The sequence below is a fragment of the Equus quagga genome, chromosome 2, assembly GCF_021613505.1.
Source record: "Equus quagga isolate Etosha38 chromosome 2, UCLA_HA_Equagga_1.0, whole genome shotgun sequence".
Classification (NCBI taxonomy): domain Eukaryota; kingdom Metazoa; phylum Chordata; class Mammalia; order Perissodactyla; family Equidae; genus Equus; species Equus quagga.
The window spans coordinates 128623058-128646461 of NC_060268.1; the positions used below are offsets into that span (position 1 = coordinate 128623058).

Sequence of the window (23404 nt, forward strand, 5' to 3'; positions counted from 1 at the left end):
CTATTTTAAGGCTAGGTGACTGAGCAGTGAAATAAGAGACAACTAGAGGTAGCTCTATAAGCTATATTACACACACACAGAGGTCCACTTAGAAATCATCATCAAAGGCTTGTATTCACCAAGTCACAACATGTTGCTTTCCTACTTCAAGTATTTGAAAATAGTAAAGTTGAAATTCCAAAAGCAGGTTACAAGAAATGGACCTGAAAAATTGAGAGGCATCTTATGTTTCACATAAGCATGTTTGCTTGACTGATGTGAATATGAACGTGACAAACATGTCTCACCATATGCTCTGCTTGATTTTGGAAAACCATCCTGGATGAGTTGATATAGTGAAACTTCTCTAAAAATGTTGTTTCTGTGGAAGTTGTGGATTTAGCTCTTCCTTTAGGATCAGTACTCATTGGAAAAGACTCTTGTAGCCATTTTGCTCTAAATCAGGATTTCTCAGCCTCAGGACTAGTGACATTTTAGGCGGGATAGTTCTTTGTTGTGGGAGGCTGTCATCCTATGCATGGTAGGATGTTTAGCAGCATCTCTGGATGCCAGCAGCACACTCTCCAAGTTGTGACTACCAAAAATGTCTCCAGACATTGCCAAATGTCCCTTGGGGGCAAAATTAGCCATGATTGGGAACCATTGCTCTAAACTAAAGCATACTTCTGAGAGGGAAAAAAAATCTCTTTGGGCCTAAGTTTGGCGTTCATACAGCAAAAACTATAAATCCAGGCATATATTCCATCCGTTTGGTCTTACTAATACCAAAAAAAAAATCCAATGTGACTCAAATTTTCACCTTTGAATTTATTGTCTTGGGGAACATATAACAAAGTCTATGTTATATAAGAGAAAGAACAATAGACTGAGAATTGGGAGAACTTGTTTCTAGTCCTGATTTTGCCACTAACTAGTCCTGTGACATTGGATAACTTGCTTAATCTCTCTGGCCCTCCATTGGTTTTTTCATTTGTTAAGGAAAGTACCTGAGTAAATTTTCCAGTTCTAAAAGCAAAGACTGTGAGACACACAATTTGATGCCACCACAATAGTTGATACCATGGACTTGAAAAAAAACCTTTGTCCTAGAGTGAGGCTTTGTATTAAGCCTCTTAAGATCATTTAACTTCATCTCCTTGAGCACCAAAGATGTGTACCTGCAACCCAATTGTTTTGAAAGTCCAGAGAAACCTTTGGAGTAGTAGATGGCTGGAAATTTATCTCTTGACCCCGAGGTGCAGCTACTGTGTTTAACAGCAACAGAAAGGCCAGAGAGATCAACGTGGCCAGTGGGGAAGACATTGCTCTCATTACACAGACTGTTACTAGAAATCTGGGATTTGAGGCAATACAGTAACAACCACTGAAAAACTCCCAACTCCTATGCTGTACTTTGACCAAAATCCTGAGTAAAATCAGCAAACCTTAGATCTTACAACTTTGCTTGGGAGTTGTGGTGTGTTTAAAGCCATGACAGAAAAAAGTACTATTTTGATTACCTTTGTAAACACAGGAGCTGCAATGATAGGTTTTCCATCCAATCCTTGCAAATAGTTGGTGGGGCTCTGACACTGTTAGAGGGGAACCAACAATAGATTCATTGTCACTAAAATTATAAGATGCATAGATAGATAGATAGATGGTTGGTAGATAGACACATAGATAGATAGATAGATAGACACATAGATAGATAGATAGATATAACAAATCTACAGAAATTGGTGTATATTAATCTAAAACCAAAGGACTGATGTTTTCTAAGTCTATGAATCACACACTTGAATTTTTAGACTGAATTGATTGTACTTATTTCTAGAAATACAATATAGAGCTATGTCATTAACCCTAAACCCCTGAAGTGGTTCCACAGAACTCATGGGGCTCCACAGAACACAGTTTGAAAACTACTGGATTAGATGTGGATTAAAATGTGACCCCTCTGCATTACTAAATGGGTTGGGTAAGTAACTCTGCTTAAAATGTTTGAGAAGGCTTTAGATCAATGTATTTAAATATATTTATTGATGACAAATAAATATATCAATAACATATTACAAATACATTTAGATTAGTGTGATTCCATATTTTTAAAAGCATATGCATACATATATATTCATAGAAAATGCCTGGAACTATCTGCTGGAAACTATCATCAGGAGATACCTCTGAGGAGTGGAACCATGACTAAAGTTTTTATTTAACATACTTCTGTACTTTTTGAATGTATTTAAAATAAGCATGTATTATTATTATCAGCATAATGAACTTGAAGGACAAGAGCCTTTAATGCTTTCTAAAAAACAATTCATGGTTGCTCCATCTTAGAGACTAGAACTCTTTCCAGCTCTGTGAAACTGAGTTTCGTGTTGTCCTGGGCCAGTATGAGAGCTGGCAGTTCACTGTCTATGTAATCAGTGACCTTCATAAAGCTAGAATATCAGAGATTAATTTGTGAAGAGTTTCTTTTCCTGTGACATTTGCATATGAAGCTACAGAATATGTTGCCAAAGTGATAGGAACCACTGATACCATACATCAGAAGTAGAAAGTGATTATCGGGATTGTGGAAATACGTTTCCCAAGATCGTTATGAAGTTGCAATAGAGGAGAGCACAATCATGCCATACTAGATGGTCATGTTCACAGTGACTGCCTGTCACAGTCAATGGCACCTGTGTTTTACTTAGATTCTTGTACCTGCTGGATGGTTGACACACTGGGCTTGGCCACCACATGCTGGGCTTGGGGTACTGCTGAAGGAATGGTTGCAGAGGTAGTGGGAGGGGATGACACCTCACTTGGCTTCTGGATTCTGGGAAATGATTAAAATATAGATTATAAAACAAACCTATCATTGTGAAAATTCTTCCAGCAAAGCTAGTAATGCCATCACTGCTCACCCCTCTGGTTGAAGGGCTTCCACTCTTGCTAAAGACACCAGTCCCCAATCACGTCAGGAAGCAACAAAGCACTGGACTTGAAGGGACCTCGAGGTCTGGGACACATGGGCCTCTCCCCCATAATCTGTGGGGATAGATGACCGATAACAGGACGGGCTTCCCTTTTGTCTGGATGTTACCTCTCTCTGCCTCAACTCCCCTGTCTCTAAAATGGAGAAATAATAATCCTGTCTCATAGGGCTTTTGTGTCAGATGCTTAGACAAGTGCATGATATCAAACTATTTTATATATATCCCAGGCATCTTTGCACAACCTTGGAGGGGAAAAGGGACACCCAGTAATGACAGATTCAATTTTTCTCCAGCCAGGCAGGATGGGGTCTCAGAAGCAGAATTATGAGTGATAACAGAGACAACCAGTGTCCCCAAAACATCTATTTTCTTATACAATAATAGAATCCCTGATGTCTTTACATGGCTACTCTAAATAAAGACTACATTTCCCAACATGCATTGAAACTAGGTGTGCCCCACATGACTACTTTCTGGTCATGAGATATGAGTGATAGTGATGTACGTAATTTAAGGGAGATGACTTTAAAAGGGGAGCAGGGCATGCTCTTTATTCCTTCCAATCTTACACTAAGAAGATGAGGCCACACCTTAGAATGAGATAAAGCAGAAAGCTAGAAGCAGACAGGAACCCAGTGGAATGTGAAACCATTTTACCAGCCAAATTCATATTTATACATAAATGAGAAATAAATACCTGTCTTATTGAAGTCACTATTATTTTGGGTCTCTATTACACACAACTGAAGCTAAATCCTAACTTCTGCCAGTAGTTTTAAAGAAAATAAACAAATGAGATATTTCTTGCTTATTTAAGTTTGTATATCAAAATTCATACCCATTAGGCTTGTAAGCCATGTTATGAGAGCCTTGAGGAAGGAGTGATGAATGTGCAATGGAGAAGGAGTTAGAACTCAAGTGGGTTTTGAAAGATAAATAGGAATTTGCAGGCAAATGAGACTCGCGGTTTACAAGAATTTGAGAAAAGCTGGATGTTTAATACTGAGATAGTCTTAAACGATTTGAGACTATACACACACATTATAGCGTGTCAGGTATGTCAAAAATTAATATTTGACTTTTTAATACTCCTTTTTATGGGTTGATGAATTATTTTACATGAGTTAGGGATTTCTGTTTTTTAATAGAGAAAATGAAAGCTTGAAAAATAAAAAGGAGATAGGGCACTCCTAGCAAAGTGAGCAGCTTGAACAAAAGGCGAGAATGAACTGTACATTGTCTGAGTGAGATGGCAGCAGTGTAAAGAGCCTGAGGTGGGAGGAAGGAGAAGGAGGCAGGAAAGCCTGGCTGCTACTCTACTGAATAAGGCTTTGAATGCCATGTTAAGTTTTTTTAAAAATGTTGTTGTTGGTTTTGCATTTGATTTTTATTTTTGCATAGATAATAAACTTTTTCAAGTCAGGAAATGATAGGATCACATTTATCTTTTAAATAATAATTTGTTGTAGTCTGGAGACTGTAAAAGAGAGAAAAAGGCTGGAGCAGATAGGAGAACCTGTAAGAAGGTGACTGGTACCAAGAGGTAGGAAAGAAGAGGAATTGAACCAAAGTGCTGAGAATGATAAGGAAGAGAAACGGAGAAGTCATTTACTCTGGTTATGAATTTTTTTTCTTTTCTTTTCTTTTTTTTTTTAAAGATTGGCACAGCACCTGAGCTTACATCTGTTGCTAATGTTTTTTTTTTCTTTCTTCTTCACTCCAAAGCCCCCCAGTACATAGGTTGTATATTCTAGTCGTAGGTCCTTCTGGTTGTGCTATATGGGACGCCACCTCAGCCTGGCTTGATGAGCCATGCCATGTCTGCGCCCAGGATCTGAAGTGGCAAAACCCTGGGCCGCTGAAGCAGAGCATGCAAACTTAACCACTTGGCCACAGGGCCAGCCCCTGAATTTTCTTATAAACACTAATAGCTAAAAGCAAATTATCATTCCAAGGTAGGCATACACAAAGGATTTTGAAGAATAAGACCTGATTTCTGCCCTTTAGGAGTTTACTCTGTGTAGGGGAGGTCAGAATACTATGCCAACAGTTAACAGCTCTTCAACTAGTCTTCCAAATTTTGCCATTTGTTTTAGGTAAACTCAAGGAATGGCTATTGTGTCTGCTCCCAGTTTCCATGCGTTTTGTCCACAGCCTCCTCTGTCTGCAATGCCTTTCCCTCCCTTGTTTGGGGGTGTCCACCTACTGTTCTTTTAAGAATCAGCTCAAAGTCATCAACACTGTGATGCCTTTCCTGATCTCTCTTTCTCTTCCCAAGAATCAATAGTCCTTTGTATCAAATCTTATACACCCTGCACATGGTTAGATCATAATCTATTACACCTTATTACTCTTTCGGTTTATATGTTTGGCATACACTTTTTGCTATATTTGATATATATTTCCCTCTACTAGACTTGAGTCTTTTGAAGGCAGGAAGCATCTGATTTTCCCTAATACCTATTGCATCTAGTGAAGTGCCTGGTGCAAAGTAAGTGCTCTGTCAATGACTATGGAAAGTAATGAATGGATGGATGCAACCCTGTTCAGTACTCAGTACAATTGTTTAGCAAAAGGTTATGACTTGCCCAGATCACTCTGTATAATTTGGAATCACCAGGTTTTCTGTTCTTGTGAGTACTGTTATTCGTCAGAAACACAAATTTTTCGAACCACTGGGGTTATTTGTTTTTCACTCTGTAGGAATAAGTATGATGATATTTCATAGGTGATATCTCATTTTTAAAATATTGGAAATATTAACGTGAATCTGCTAGGCAAGACTTAAGCAAAAGAAGTAGTGTTTTCTCCAATCTGCTCAAGTTTTTTTTGAAGTCATACCCTGGAGCCAAGTTCTACTAACCAATTAGAAGCTTTCTGGGGATCTGAGGATGCTAAGGCTCAGAGATAGAAAGATAGAAAATTAGAATTACCGATTCATCTCTTCCTTGTTAGGGTCCCCTTCTGAGTCAGAAGAAGAAACCCCTGGAAAAATAAGAATAAAATAGAACATTTTTAAGATGATAATTTCTTAAACTGCCTCCTAGGCACTTGAAGACGTATAGAATGTTAGCCCTAGAAGTGAACTCAGTGATTCTCTACCACCCAATTTTGCAGATAAGGAAATAGACTCTAAGTAGCTGAAGGACTTGCTCAAAGTCACATGGCTAGTTACTGACAGAGTTCAAATTAACTGGCCCATATTCCAAGTGTTCTTGTATGTAAAACACCTGCTGATGCCTGTGGACTAACAGAGCAGTCCGCAGACATGCTGTGTGTGGCATCCAACATAAATCCTCTTGCACTTGGCCAACACAGATTAAATAAAAGATGGGATTACATTGGATTCCGAACATTGTAGGTGTAGGTGGATGCTCTTCCTGCCAGTCCTAATATTAACAAGTCACATTTCATCTCGGGAATGGGGGCGTTTGAAGTTGTTACCACAAAGAAACAAATCAGCAATCCAATCTCAGCACTGTTAGCAGAGCTTTGATCCCGGATTTACTTCTCAAGATAGTGAATTCCAGGAAGACACAACAGAGCTAAATCGGGAGGTATTTACTGTACTCAGAAAATCTGAGGATAAAAACATACAATACATTTCTAGTCATGCATGTATTCAATAAATGTTCATCAAATACCCACTATGTACTTGTTACTAGATAAGGTATTGGAAGTAGAAAGAAGAATGAGACAATCCTTATCCCACAGTCTAGTTGGTAAATGGGCATTTATACCACAATAATCCAATATTTAAGTGCCAAAACAAAGGCCTCCATAAGGTATTATTTATGATAAAAGTGCTAAAGCATAGTATCCGTAAAAAACCTCAGAGGATGAGATAAATAGCAACAGAAACTTAAGTAGCTATATAAGGAATGTAAATTGATTTCTTCCCTAAAATTAGTCAGACAAGTTTGGTGCTGATGTAAACGCCTTTCCAAGGCTCCCAACGGTCTCACTGCCCCTACACTTGACTCCCTGCAGCATATGCTCAACCAGGAGCCAGAGTGACCCTGGTAAAAGCTAAGTCAGATCACGTCATGTCTCTGTTCAGAATTCTCCAGAGCTTCCCATCTCTCTCAGAGTAAAAGCCAAAGGCCTTGCAATGACCTGCAGGGACTTACCCCAACTCCATGAGGACAGAAGTTCCTGTACTCAGGACCCTCCTGTATCTCTTATTTTGCTGTTCATCATCGTATCCTTTAGTAAACTGGTAAACACAAGTAAGTGTTTCCTTGAGTTCTGTGAGCCTCTCTAGCAAATCAATCGAAACTGAGGAGGTGGTCATGAAGACCTCTAATTTGTAGCCAACTTGGACGGAAGCTGTGGGTAACCTGGGGAACTACTACTTGAGATTGGCATCTGAAGTTGGGTGGGCAGGCAGGCTTGAGGGACTGAGCCCTTAACCTGTGGAATCTGATACTATCTCCAGGTAGATGGCATCAGAATTGAGTTAAATTGTAGGACACCCAAGTGGTGTCGTGGAGAGTTGCTTGTTGTTGGTGTTAGAACCCTCCCCCCACAAAACACACATTGGAATTCGTGACCGGAACCATTTCATATACGTAACATATTACAGTAGTCTCCTCTTATCCACAGGGGTACATTCCAAGAACCCCCAGTGATGCCTGAAACTACAGATAGTACCGATCTCCACATGTACTTTGATTTTTCCTACACATACATACCTTGATTTATAAATTAGGCACAATAAGAGGATATCTGAATTGCCAGTATCACTACTCTTGCACTTTAGGGCCATTATTAAGTAAAACAAGGGTTACTCGAACACAAGTGTAAGATACCATGACAGTCAATCTGATAACCCAGATGGCTACTAAGTGACTAACAGGTGGGTAGCACACAGCATGGATATGCTGGACAAAGAGATGATTTACGTCCTTAGGCAGAGGGAGTGGAAAGGTGAGAGATTTCATCAAGATATTCAGAACAGCACGCAATTGAAAACTTATGAGTTGTTTATTTCTGGAATTTTGCATTTAATATTTTCAGACCACAGTTGACTATAGTAACTGAAACTCTGGAAAACAAAACCGTGGATCAGGTGGGACTACTATATGTATTTTACTTACTTATCTCATTTATTTTCTGTCTCTCCCATTACAACGTAAATTCCATCTGTCCATGAAACTAGGGATTTTTTTTTTTTAATGCTGAGGAAGATTCGCCCTGTACTAACATCTTTTGCCAATCTTCCTCTATTTTTTTGTATGTGAGCCACTACCACAGCATGGCTACTGATAAACAAGTGGTGTAGATCCATATCTGGAAACCAATCCTGGGCCACTGAAGCAGAGCGCACTGAACTTAACCACTAGGCCATGGGGCCAGCCCCTAGGGATTTTTGTCTACACTAATGTGTTGCTTAACGATGGAGATATTTTCTGAGAAATGCCCCATTAGGTAATCTCACCATTGTGCAAATGTATTTACACAAACCTAGATGGTATAGCTTACTACACATCTAGGTTACATGGTATTAATCTTATGGGACCACCATTGTATATGTGGTCCACAGTTGACTGAAATGTTGATATGTGGTGCATAACTGTATTTGGTTCTCTGCTGTATTCCCACTGCCTAAAATAGTGTGTGGTAGAGTAGGCCCTCATAAATATTTATTTACTATAACTATATGTCTTACTAGTAAGTACCATGATCTAAGAGCATTTGGCTTTACCTTCTATATAAATCTCAGCAGAAGTTGAGTCTGTCCCATAGATGTTAGAAGCAAAACAGGAATAGCGTCCTGTGTCCTCTTCAAAGGCTTCAGCAATGGTCAGTGAGTGCAGATTTCCTGCCTGGATGATGTGAATGTCTGGGGAATTTTCAAGCTCCTTGCCTTCACAGTACCACCTGCGAGGAAGGGAATATTGGACATGACTGAAATGTGAGAATTAATAACATAGATGTCTCCAGGTGTTCCCGAAGAAGAGAACTGTGACAAACGTATTGTCAAAATATTAAACAATCCACTATTATGATACAATTTGATTGTAACAATGATAAAAGCTGGCAGTATTCAAATCACATTGACACTTTACTCAGGAAATTAGAAAGTGGCTCCTGTTAAGAATGATACAACTGAGAGAAGACAGATGAGAAAGCAAATACAGCTAACTATGAAAAGCAGAATCTTTGATATGAAACTTGGCTTCTCCTAAAAAAAAGACTTACAGCTTTCCTTAATACACATTAAATAAGTGCTACTTTAGCTTATTTGGAGAGAGTCTGAGGGATGTTAAAGGTTTGTGAAATTGAGTGCACTCATTCCCTACTATCAAAATGCATCTGACCTAGCTAAATAAACTTAATTGGTTTGGTTACTTGAGTCATCAGAATAAGAAGGTTGGGTCATATTCTCCCAGGAGTGGCCCAACCCTGGCGAATAACCTAAGTGAAGTATGTTATGGTATTTTATTTTAAATCTGTAACTTAAAGTTAGAAATTTTTATTACAACATGGTTATACGTGTTAACTATGTTAAAGTAATACAAAATAACCTTTTGTCCAAAAGTTTACACACAATAACACATAAAATAATGTTTAAAATGCAGAGATGTGTGATAAGAGAAATAGACATTAAAATTATATGGAAATATCATTTCTCATGTAACAGATTGGCAAAAGTCTAAAAGTTTGACCACTCTCATACACTGCTAATAGGAATGTAAAATGCTACAACTCTATGAAAGGAATATGGCAATAGCTGCCAAAATTATAGATGCATTTAACCTGTGACACAACAATCCCACTTGTGGGACTCTATCATGCAAATATACTTGCATATACACAAAATGAAAAATATACAAGTTACTTATTTAAATAAGAAAATATTGGAAACAACCCAAGTGTATATCACTAGGAGACTGATGAAATAATGGAACACTATGCAGCTCTAAAGAGGGTGAGAAAGATCACTGTGTACTGATGAAGAAAGAACCCCAAGATGCAGAGGTAAAATTTGAACAGTGAGGTGCAGAATAGTGCATATAGAATGATAACTTTTGCATAAGAAATGTAGGTGTTATGGGTTGAATTATCTCCCCCAAAAAGATATGCTGAAGTCCTAACCCCCAGGACTTGAGAATATAACTTTATTAGGAAATGGAGTCTTGGCAGGTATAACCAAATTACAATGAAGTTATTAGGGTGGGCCCTAATCCAAAATGAATGGGATTCTTCAAGAGGAGGAAAACTCCATGTGGAGACAGAGACACACAGGAAGAATGACATGTGACGACAGAGACAGAAATTGGATGCAGCCGCAAGCCAAGGAATGCCGAGCATTAACAGCCACCACCAGAAGCTAGAAGAGGCAAGGAAGGAGTCTGCCCAGAGTCTCAGAGGGAGCAAGGCCCTGCTGCCACTTTGATGTCAGACTTCCAGCCTCCAGAACTGTGAGACGGTGCATTTCTATTGTTTAAGCCATCCAGTTTGTGGCACTTTGTTACGTAGCCCTAGAAAACTAATAGAGGGGGCAAGAAATAAGGTCTATTCATATTGTTTGCATTTGCAAGAAAGAAAGAAAACTGGAAAGAATGAAGTGAAAATCAAAAGCGGCTACCTATTGAGGATGAGGGGAAAGCAGACTGATGAAGACAGATAGGAGTGTGATGTCTCAGTGTACCTCTTTTTATATTGTTTTCCTTTTTTGAAATAATAATTATTAATCAACATTGTAATAAAAAGTAATTAAGTGGGGAGGTGTTACGACTATTCAATGTCAAAAATTAAGCAATCTTGGCAATTGCTAATCTTTCTTGCAGTTTCAGATTTAACCACTCAGTGCTTTAATCCCTCTTTCCCATCATTTATAAAGCAGCATTCTGGAGCACATTTAAGAAAACTCATCTATTCAGCTACTTCCCAACAGTCGAACATTTCTCTACTGTTCCATAAATATATCATATTCACCCCTACATTCAAGTCTCTGCTCACGTTTTCCTCTTCATATGAGATTCCTTTCCTCTGCCTTTTAGCTACTGGAAATATAACTCATTTATCAAAGTTTGGCTCAGATATCACCTCCTACACAAAGTACCTTTTACCATCAATTCTCAATGATTGTTACTTTCTCTAACTCCACTTTTTGAAAACCTGTGCTATGTCATGAAAGACCTGATTATATGCTATCTTTTATTATTCTCTATTTTGAGAATTTGTCTTGTCTCACCAATTTCGCTGGATTTTGGTAAGTTCTTTGAAGGTAGGGACTGCGCATTATATGCTCTGTAGCGTCCACAGTACCTAGCACAGTTCTCTGTACTCTCTCTGTTGGCCATCTTATCTCATCCCATAGTTGCAAGTATCGCCTCTATTTGGGATAACATCCAAATCTGCCTTTCCAGCCCTGACTTCTGGACTCCTTCTCTCATCACTCTTCTTTCACTATGTTCCAATCACATTGGTCTTCTTTCTATTCTGTGAACACATTAGCTATCCTCCATTAGGATTTTTGTGCTTCCTGAAATCTTCTTCCCCCAGACCTTTACAAAGATAGGTCCTTTTCATCGGTCAGGCCTCAACTCAAATGTGACCTCCTGAGAGAGTCTTCCCTGATCCTCTTCCGAATATAGTCCCCTTATCCTCAGATGCTCTATCTCATTACCCTCTTTTGTTATCTTCACAATACTTACTACTACCTGAAATTATCTTATATACATGTTTACTTTGTTACTGTTACTCCCCCCATAGATTGAAAGTCCATGTGAAGACCTTAGTCTTTTTTTTTTTTTTTTTTTGAGGAAGATTAGCCCTGAGCTAACTGCTGCCAATCCTCCTCTTTTTGCTGAGGAAGACTGACCCTGAGCTAACATCCGTGCCCATCTTCCTCTACTTTATATGTGGGACACCTACCATAGCATGGCTTTGCCAAGCAGTGCCATGTCCGCACCTGGGATCCAAACCAGCGAAACCCAAGCCGCCGAAGTGGAACATGCACAATTAACTGCTGCGCCACTGGGCCGGCCCCGAGAAGACCTCAGTCTTATTCACCACTATAAACTTAGCACCTACAACAGTGCCCTGGTACAGGTAGAAAATATGTGTTGGGTTTGTTGAAAGACCGAATGATGGAAAGAATTGATTGTTAATATTTTGTGAGTATTTGTTATTCGCTTCAACAAATTCTACGCCAGTCTTTGATTTGATGTGGCACTAGCAGTGTGTGCAGCTGCTTAAATGGGTTCATAAATCTCCCAAAGCATAAATCTCAACAAGACCCCAAAGAGCTTGTGTGAACAAACCCTCAGAGCATGTATAGTTCCAAAAACAAATAGTGGGCGTTCAGTCAAACATGACATATTGAGCACCTGCGTTAACCTTTACGTCCCTCCTGAAATGCCTCTTAAATTAGAACAAAGGAATTTTAAAATGGTATAAAAGCACAAGGACAAAAAGAATAGGTAGGGAGACAACAGCAAGCCTGAGACCTCAAAAACTTTCGGAGGGTGGAAAGCAGACTGAGGAGTCAGGAGAGTTGAAAAATCTGAAAACCAAGTGCCTACTTGGGGGTGTCAGTGAAAGAAGCCAGTCTTTGTGGCAGAACCCCAGCAAGTTTCAGGATTTGGAGACACAAGTGCGGGGATGTGGAGACACGCTACGGGGGAGGATACACAGAGCTTAAAACAGGGAAACTAATTTCAAGTTTGGAAAATGAGCATTTAGATCCCCACAGCAGGTCACATCCTCTCTTCAGAGCAGTTTAGAGGATGTCCTAGGATGAAGGCTGAGTTGCCAGATGTATAACAGCTGGTCCATATTGGAGCAAGAGGAAGAAGGGCTTCAGGAGAGACTTCCCTAGGGAAAAACAGATGGGCCGGGTGGCTTAATTGCATGAAACAGAATATTTAGTAGATATTTTACAAATGTATTGGAGAATTGAGACATATTTGTGATAGGACCACAGAACTAAGCACGTGAGAAAACAAGACAGTAATCAGCTCCAGGTCAAAATAAAAAGTTACACAAGCAAGAAAACATTCATTTTACCCTTCTGGGCTTGGCCGTGAATAATACTTATATAGTAACAAGAAGGTAAACATTAAATATTTTTAAACAACAGTATGATATGATTTTATTGAGGCAACGAAGGAAGGAACAATGGAGGTGCTCATTTAGTGAGGAGTGCTAAAACCCCATCTTCTGGAACAGGAAGTCAATAGAAAATAGCTAACATCAGCATACAAAGCAACAGGGTGTAAGCATTTTGAAGCAATTCTCGAAGTATAGTTCACTTCCTGTGAAGACAAAACTACTTTCATATAATACTAAGATATTCTTTGCCTTTTCACTGTGTTGACATTTACACCGATGGTGAAAAGTGACAGTGGGTAAAATTGCTGGTGTTTTAGCAGCACAAATTAAGGCAGGGTCACAAAACTGACTAGTGGTCATGTTCTTCACCACCACGCTCACAGATAAAATAAAAAAATTCAGGGGCCAGCCCTGTGGCTAAGTGGTTAAGTTTGCACGCTCCGCTTTGGTGGTCCAGGGTTTTGCTGTGTCGGATCCTGGGTGCAGCCATGGCACCACTCATCAGGCCATGGTGAGGCAGCATCCCGCCTGCCACAACTAGAAGGACTCACAACTAGAATACACAACTACGTAGTGGGGGTTTTGGGGAGAAGAAGGAAAACTAAAACATTTTTTGAAAAATTCAGTTCACTTAAAGATGTCCTTAATGAAGCAGTAAAAATCACGACTTTTATTAAATCTCAACTTTGAGTCCATGTCTTTTTAACATTCTGAGTGGTGAAATGGGAAGTAGCATAAAGCATTTCCACTGGATATGGAAGAGCCCTTGTGGTTTTTTTGAGTTGAACTAGGCACTTAATGCATGAAAGAATATTTTAACGTGAAAGAACAACTGACAAATTATGGTTATTTAGACTTGGGTATTCGGCAGATGTTTTCTCCAAAATGAAGGAAGTAAGCCTGTCATTTCAAGTAAAAATAACTGATAACATTTGTTGCCAATGAAAAAATTTGAGCTTTCAAGGAAAAATTAGAGTTTTGGAAAACTTGTATTTCCACAGTGAGTTTAGGACTTCCCAATACCTAAAGACTTCTTGATGAAAACAGTGACGATATTAACAAATGTGGGTTTTTAAAAGATTATATAATAAAATGTGTCAGTATCTGGTAGATCTGTATTACTCACTTTCCAAATGACCAATGTGCGATGTGATCTATTCAAAGTTCAAGACAGACAGAGTTTTAGCGTAGAAGAGTACAGAAGTTCATCGGAATGGTTTCATACTTCACATTGCAACTAAGCTTTAAGAATCTACTGTGAATTGCATTTTGATGTAGTATCAAACAAGAGTAGCCACGTTATCTGAAAAGGCTATTAAAATATTTCTCTTATTTCCACCTACATATCTGTGGAAGGCCAGAATTTTTAAATTACTTCAATCCAAACAATGTATTACAACAAACCAAATGCAGAAGCAAATATGAGACTCTAGTTGTTTTCTATTAAGCTGAACATTAAAGACATTTGCAAAAAATGTAAAACAATGCCATTCTTCTCATTAAAAAACTTGGGGGAGCGCCGGCCCTATGGCCGAGTGGTTAAGTTCACATACTCTGCTTTAGCAGCCCAGGATTTTGCTGGTTTGGATCCTGGGTGCAGACAGTACTGCTCATCAAGCCATGCTGAGGCGGCGTACCATGTAGGACTAGAAGGACCTACAACTGGAATATACAACTATGTGCTGGAGGGCTTTGGGGAGAAGAAGAAAGGAAAAAAAAAGAAGAAGATGGGCAACAGACATTAGCTGAGGTGCCAATCTTAAAATAAAATTTTTTTTGAAAATACAGTTGTTTTCCATAAAATTATTTATGTTAGTGTGTTTCTTATTATTTAAAAATTAATAAGTACAAAACTATTCAAAACATTTCTCAGTTTTAATTTCTAATATGATAGATATTAGATATTATATCTAATATTATAGATGTAACTCACATAGACAAAACTTCTTATGGGCCTCAATAACTTTTAAGACTGTAAAGGGGTCTTGAGAACAAAATTTTTGAGAACCACTGGCATTTTATCTAGAAATCTAGAGGTAAATAAATAGGAAACTGAAAAAAGTGTTGAAAATGGTCTATCCTTTAATATTATTTGACCTTTTAAGCAAAGTACCTGTATCAATTTGATAAAACAAATATAAATAACTATTTCAAAACAAATAAACAAATACCTTCCCTTATATAAACATTATAAGGTTATCTCGTTTAGATAACGCTTCTCTTCCTTACCAAAATGAGAGTGGAAACATCTATGAGCAATTGGACAGCCAGAGGCGATAAGTGGAATGATTCAAATGCCCAAACTCTCTGTCAGAAGCATTTGTGTCCTTACTCAGATGGCCAGGATGGCTTCTAGCCCCAAAGAACAATCAGTAACCGTCACTCTGACTTGAACACAATAAACCACTCAGAAATAACGCACCCACCAAGCTGCCTTCCAAAAGAGTATTTAAATTTATCCAACTATCCTGAACAATTCTGAAGGTAAGGAGAAAAACATAGTCTACCCAAACGTCTATCCATGTTAGGGAATGCTTTCATAGAAATGCCCTGACCAGCTGCATGTTTTTAGAACGCCAAATCCCCATGACACAGAATGGCAGCGAGTGCCAGGCGTGATTCATGGCTCAGCAGAAATGAGCCAGTGATCTGGGGAAATGGGGCAGGTCCAAAGGATAAAGAAGGACCCCACCTTACTGCACCAAGTTTAGCTGGCCAGCTCTGCTAATCTGGCTAGCTACCAAACCAGGGAATGGAGACACTGAAGGGACACACTTTTCAGATTTAACTGGACTTTTGGGCTGCATATTACCATTCTGCTGTTAGGTTACCATTTTATCTAAAATATGGCTTGGATAAATATTATGACTCATTGTTTTAGCACATTAGCAACTTCAAAATGTAATTTGAATGTGTTATTCTGACTCACTAGTAATAACGCTCATTAAAAGAATGATTACTCAGAGCCTGTCTTTAACCCTGACCCAGCTCTTCTAATGTCCTGTCCCACCTCTTATTATTTACCTCCTCAGACCCTGTTTGTTTCCTTCACAGAACCTATATATCACTTATAATTATATATCCCTTTGTAGGTTCATTTGTTTAATATCTCTCTCCCTTCCTGAACAACAAACAAACACCACAGGGCAGAAATTATCATGTTGTTTTGTTTACCACTTGTTTATCTGGCTCCCAGCACAGTGTATGGCACATTGTAGCTGCTCCAAAAAATGTTTGTTGTATGGATGTTAAATGAATGAATTCAAATTAGGATTATTATAGCCTCAAGCCTGTTTCTTTTTCATTTTTCAAGAAGGCTTGGGGGCTGGAAAAGAACTTTCCTTGAATTCTCTTTAACGAGTTTGGTCTAACAATGCCTGATCTCTTAAGTGAAGAGTGTTAAGACTTGAAACAGCCAAAAGGCAGTATATTTGCTTATTGTCATCTTCAGGTCTCTCCATGCATCAGAGCGACTCTCCATATACAGAGTGCAACCGGAGTATTTTGGACAATAAGATAATAGTAGACATTTTTTAACAGGACTCAAAAGTTGTGTTGGCTTTCATGGCACAATTCAGTGTTTCGTATGTCCTGTTTGACTGCTACTGAGTTAACAAACTTAATTTTTCATGTCCAGTGGCTATATTCCACTCACGGAAGTGTCCGGGTACAAGTGGGGAGGATATGTCTATGCTTTAGATTTTATTAAAGTTTTTTGAGTTCTTCCAGGTGGAGACGTCTTGGTAACTTAAGAAAGCATAAATAAGCAATTAGCTAATATCAAGACATCAAGACCACCCCTTACCACATAGCCAACTTTAGACATTATAAAAGCAAGTATGAATAAACATGAGGATCAAAACAATCCTTAAAAGGGGCTGGTCCCATGGCCAAGTGGTTGGGTTCGTGCGCTCTCCTTTGGCGCCCGGGGTTTTGCAGGTTCAGATCCTGGGTGCAGGCATGGCACAGCTTATCGGGCCATGCTGGGGTGGTGTCTCACATAGCACAGCCAGAGGCACTCACAACTAGAATATACAGCTATGTGCTGGGTGGCTTTAGAGGAAAGAAAAAAAGAAAGACTGGCAACAGATGTTAGCTCAGGTGCCAATCTTAAAAAAAAAAAATCCCTAAAATAATTTTTTAAAGGACTAAATTATTTTAGGCAGGGCTGACTGGAAACTTTTTATTGTCTCCTTCTAGAATTCTTACCTTTTCTTTTGCTCATAGTACTTACTACTATATTACTACACAATTTACTTATTTACTAAATTCACTGTTTATTGTCTATTTCCTCCTCATCTAGAATAGAATATGGCAGGAAATTTTGCTTTATTTACTGATGAATCCCAAGTGGCTGGAATATTTCCTGATGCATGGTGAGTGCAAATAAATTTTTATTGAATGAATGAACAAATGAATGTATTGAATTTTCTAGTTTTGTTGTCATTGATGCAGTGTACCTGAACCTTTCCAATGTTATATATTTTAAGATATAATTTCCTCCTTTCTTCTGTTTGCTGTGTTAAGTTTTCTTTCAGAATAAATTTTTCTGTTTGTTCGATATGGAGCCACTTTGATGATGTTGATTTTGTTTATCCCAAGAATTCAAGTTTGGCTTAACACTATATTGATTTATTCTTGGGGCTGGCCCAGTGCCACATCGGTTAAGTTTGCACGTTCTGCTTCTCGGTGGTGTGGGATTCACCGCTTTGGATCTGGGTGCAGACATGGCACCACTTGGCAAAAACCATGCTGTCGTAGGTGTCCCACGTATAAAGTAGAGGAAGATGGGCATGGATGTTAGCTCACGGCCAGTCTTCCTCAGCAAAAAGAGGAGGATTGGCAGAAGTTAACTCAGGGCTAATCTTCCTCAAAAAAAAAAATCAATATTCTTTACTGTATTAACAGAGCAAAGGTAAAAAAATTATATATTCAAAAATTTGATAAAATTCAACATCCATTCATGATTTTTAAAAATCTTAATCTTCCCAAATAAAAGAAACTTACAACAAAATCCTACGTAATGGTGTAAAATGGAAAGGATCCTTTTTACAATCACAACCAAGACTAGAGTACCCAGTATCACTACTTCTATTCAACATCGTACTAGAGGGGCTTAACCAGCTCAATCAGCTAAGAAAAATGAAATACAAGATACGGGATTAGAAAGGAAGAACACCTCAAAAAATCTGTAGATAAATTCTCATGAATGTAGTAAAGTTGTTGGTTAGAAAACCAATATACGAAAGTCAATTGCATTTCTATATATAACAAACATAGAATTAATTTTTTAAAAAATATCATTTATATAGCCTAAAAAATGAGTTACCTGTGAATAAATCAAACCAAAGATTTGTAAGACTCAGAAAAAATTACAAATCTTTTTTGAAAGACATTAAAGAATACCTAAATAGATGGAGAAATACACTGTGAAACTGAATATGAAGGTTCAACATTTTAAAGACATCAAATTCTCCCTAAATCAATCTACAGATTCAATGCAATTCCAAAAATCTTAATAAGTTCTAAAAAATTTTTGGTAATTTGATAAGATGATTCTGAAATTTATATAGCAGAGCAAAAGGCCAAAAGAGCCAAAAGTCCTTAAAATGAAAAAGCTAGAAATCAAGAACTATGAAAACTCTAATGTAATGTAATAAACGATAGGAAACGAATGGAAAGCCCAGAACTAGATCCAAACATTTATGGGATTTTCGACTTACGATGGAGCTGGCACTATACATCAGTGGGGAAAAGATGTACTTTTCAATCAACCAGAATGGAAACAATTGGTTATCCGATCTAAAAAAATTAAAATGCGTTCTCTGCTCCACACCGTACACAAAACTCAACCTCAAATGGAGTAAAACTCAAATATGAAAGGTAAAATTATAAAAGTTTTAGAAGACAATATATTCAAGAATATTTTTATGACTTCAAGGTTAGTAAAAATTTCTTAAGCTAGATATAAACTATAGAGACCAAACCCATAAAGGAAAATTTAATTTGATACTAAATTTAAAAATATCGAATTATCAAAAGGTACGATAGGGAAAAAAAGACAAGTCAAACTGGGAGAAGATATTTTTATAACACAAGTCATGTGATCAGTATCCTAATCATATTTTTAAAAGTCTTACAAATCAGTAAGAAAAGAACAAACAAACTGATAGAAAAGTGAGTGAAAGATGTAAACAGGCCTTCATGGGAGATGAAAGCTGAATGGTCAATAAACATATTTTTAAAAATTCTCAACCTCATTAGTAACTATGGAAATGAAAATTCAAATCACAATGAGATAACACTTCATACTCATCAGATTGGCAAAAATTAAAAAGTCTGATAATATCCATATTGGCAATAATATAGAACAACCAGAACTCTTATAGAATGTTGATGAGAATGTAAATTGAAACAATTTCTTTGGAAAATAATTTGGCATTATTATAGGTGAAGTTGCACGTACTCTGCCAGCAATTCCATGCCTAGACACACTCACACACCAGGAGAATATATTAAAACGTTTATAATAACATTGTTCATATTGGAGAAAAAACTGGAAACAACCCAAATGTATATCAATAATACAATCCACTAGCTTTACAGTAAAATACTATATAGCAACAAAAATGAGTAAACTAGAGTTACACACAACATCATGGATATACTTTCTAGAGAAAAATTCAAGTAGCAGAATAATATATACATTATGATTTCACGTTTGTAAAGTTTTAAAATGTAAAATTTGCTAATATATTTCTTAAACTTTTTATTATGAAAACTCTCAAACATACGCAAGGTAGAGACATTGTATCATGAACCCTCATGCACACGTCACTTAGCTTCAACAAACGGCACATGTGTTTCTTCTATATTTTTCCCTTCTCCCCATCTTGAATTATTTTAATGTAAATCCAGGACTTTGTGTCATTTCACCTGTAAATATTTCTGTACCAATATTGTTTAGCAACATAAGAATATGTTGTTAAACTATGAAGAAAAACTGTCAAGAAAAATTTGGAGAGAAAACAAGATTTGAGCTAATGGTTTCCTTTGAGTGGGGAAGAAGGGACAGGATCAAGAAGACACTAGACTTAAAAACAATGGTAATATGGGTAAGATGTTTGTGCTATTATTCTAATACCATACATATATTTATAAATATTTTTCAGTATCTATTCAAAACATATCTAAAAAACAATTCAGTCTGGTGATCCTTGTCCCCTGTGGGAGTATATATGGGGAGGTTGAGAGACTGATTAAGGAAGATTGGCAGGCAAATGACAGGGACTTCTATTGAGCCCCTTGGAGAGCTTGACTTGTAGCCTCTGGAGTTTGTGGGGGTACAGAGACTTATACCCAACACTTGCCTCAAAAACTTTTAAGGTAAAAGGATATTTAGCATTACCCTCTTAAGAGGGAAGAACAGGAGAGAGAACTTCAGTGGAAGCAGCCTACATTTCCAAGGTTTGCAAGGGTGAAGATGTGGGTTTTCCCATGGGCCAAGTGGATACCACAGAGATTAGCCTGGTTCTCCATTGCAAAACAGATCCCACCCCAAAATACTACCTGCTAGAGTCTGTGAGGCATGTGCTTGGAATAAAGACTGAGGAGCAGATGCTAATATATTAACTAGAGATTGCAACATCTGAGTCAAGGAACAAGACAGAGGACAGTCCCTCCAGGTGAAGAGGTCTGTGAAGAAATTGCAAACGTTCTCAGCACAGAAACAAACAGCAGTTTGTTAAAACACAGGTGTCTGGGCCTCACCCCCAGAGATCCTGATTCAGTAGGGTCAAGGCAGAACCTGTAAATGTGCATATCCACCAGGGTTCCAGGTGATGCTGACCTGCTGGTCCAGGGATCCCCTTTGAGGAGCCTTTGCTAGGAGGCTCTCAAAATCTAGCATCTGCCCCACTCTCTGGATTTATCTCAAACCATTTCCTCCTCACTATTTATGTTCTGGTGGCATCATTTCCTTCAGTTCCTTAAAGTCAACAACTGTCTTGCTGCCTCGAGGGCTTCAAATTTGCTATTCTCTCATCCTGCAACACTTTTCCCCAAACCTCGCTTTGCTGGGCTAACTCTAGTCAACTTTTATGTCTCAGCTTATGTATCACTTTTCAGGAAAACCTTCCCCAACCTACTAGCAAAGGTTGGTCCTTTTGCCATATGCACCCTCCTTTATAACATTTATCACAATTGTAATTATCTAATCATTTGTGGAATTTTTGTTTATTGTCTGTGTTCCTTACTAGACTCTAAGCTTCTAGAAGGCAGGGAATTTTTTTTGTTCAATGCTTTAATCTTAGTGCCTATAACAGTTCATGGCACGTAACAGGCACTTAACATTTGTTGGATGAATGAATGAATAACGATATCTAGATTTTTCCCAAAAGGTATAAGAAAAAGCCTCTAAATAACATAATATTTAAAAATATTTGTATTTCACATTATATATCATATATAATTATTTATAATAATATTTTTAAAATTCCCCTATACCATTTAAAATATCCTTCACCTTTATAAATAATTTATTTCCTTTTTATCTCCTCAGCACACCACTCACAGGCAAATGTCCCGAGGTCGCAATAGCAAAAGTTAACAGCCAAAGCAGGCATTGACATCTATAAAAGGTAAATTTGTCCTGCTTCAGAAGGTTGTGTACAAGCAAACGTACTTAATGTGACCCAGCTGTACATTCCGGGGAAAAGAATTTGGAGTCAGGATACAAAAAGGGATCACGGCCATTTGCTGTGAATTCCTGCAGACTCTTTCATCTGTGGGTAATGCATGAACGTATTTCATTTTCTAAGGCAACTCCTCCAATGAAGCTATGTCCGAGATAAACAAGCTTTCAAAAATACTGGTGCCAACCTACAAAACAATTTCTACCCCAAAACTTGGAAATCAACAAATACATGCAAAAATGATTTTTCAATTTGCTGAACTAGGGTTACAAGAACATGAATCAAATACTGATCGCACTCAGGAGCAGAGATACAAGGTTAAATTTCAGTTGCCAGGTATACTTATCATTTTTCTTGCAAAAATTGCAAAAAGGATAATTTTCTTATTGACTGTGGTGTTCCTATATGGCAAACCAAAATGTCTCATTACTATTTTAATGCATTTTCAAAGGAATCCTTTGAATCAAAATCTGCACTCTGGGGTTCTATACAGGTGCCTTAGGAGTTTCAGTGGTGAGCAAGCAGGTAGGGCTGCAGGCTCCCTCCATCCCAACTCTCTTTAATCCCCAAAACACTAATTTTATTTTTAAAAAATGTGTATGTAAAGTATACATTGGGGTAACATATATCAGATTTATTGTGGGGAGAAAAATGGGAGGAGGAGTTACCACTAAAAGAAGGTTGGAAAATACTACTGCCAATCTAGCACTACTGGAAGTTAGCTCCAATTGTTACCTGTAAATATAGTCTCTTTGTAATTACACAGATATTGTGTCCAGACTTCCCCATGTCCAGGTCATTCCTTGGAATGTCTCCAGTTCCACTACCCTCTCGTTTGACCTTCAGTCAGCCTATTGGATATGGTCCCTCCATTTTTTCAGACTCAAACCATCAACCTCCATAAATCAGTCACCTCTTCCACTTTCTCAGTCCTTGCCAGTGACCCCATTGTTTTCTCAGGTTCCCAGCTTCAAACTTGTGGAGTAAATTTTTTACTCATCCTCCTTATCTAGTCAGTCACCAAGTTCGGCTTGACTTCTTTTTTTCTAAATATTACTCCCTCACTTCTTTTCTCTGCCTTTCCACAGCCCCCACCACAGTCTGATCAGAGAACTGATGCCTGGGATACCTTCCACAGCTTCATAAATGGCCTCATGGCTCCTTTCTTTTCGAGTCTGAGTCATTATTCCAGACCAATTCCACATACATGCTTCCTTTCATCGTCATCTCTCCCTACCCACAATCTTAAGTGGTTTCTAGTTGGTTTTGAAACCAAGTTTGAACTATTCTGCTTTGCTTTCAAGGCTCTTCAAAATCATCTGGCTCTACTCTCCTTTCAAATTAGGTCAGTCTCCTTCCTGTCAGATAGAAATATTACTATTCCAGCATCTGTGCCTTTATATAAACATATTGAGTTGACCTGGCCAAAAAGGACCCATCCCTCTACCTACTTCTTCAGTCTTTTCTCTCATCTTTGCTCCTCTGGTGCCCCGTGTTCTTCATATAGCCAACTACTTGCAGTTCCCTGAAAACACTTGTCTCTGGGCCTTTGTGCTTGCTTTCTTCATCCACCATTGGTCTCCTCAAATTAAAGAGGCATCTCCTGTGTTAATGCTTCCTCTATCCTGCACTTCAGGCAAAGAAATCATGTCTTCCTTTGAGCCGCCATTGCAT

General features: G+C 38.1%; 1 protein-coding gene across 4 annotated transcripts in view; it reads right to left on the reverse strand.

The window, feature by feature from the left end:
- The window catches only part of MYPN (myopalladin), a 101483-nt gene that overhangs the window by 47822 nt on the left and 30257 nt on the right, over positions 1–23404 (reverse strand). For 3 of the 4 annotated variants that reach the window (XM_046653638.1, XM_046653639.1, XM_046653637.1), the window contains 4 exons: positions 8680–8855; positions 5906–5957; positions 2698–2812; positions 1500–1571 (listed from right to left, as the gene is read on the reverse strand). In XM_046653638.1, the coding sequence (XP_046509594.1) occupies positions 1500–1571; positions 2698–2812; positions 5906–5913 (195 nt within the window). In that variant the 5' untranslated portion in view covers positions 5914–5957; positions 8680–8855. Of the gene's footprint in view, positions 1–1499; positions 1572–2697; positions 2813–5905; positions 5958–6416; positions 6503–8679; positions 8856–23404 lie in introns of those variants that run through there. The other variant, XM_046653640.1, reaches the window with a different exon arrangement.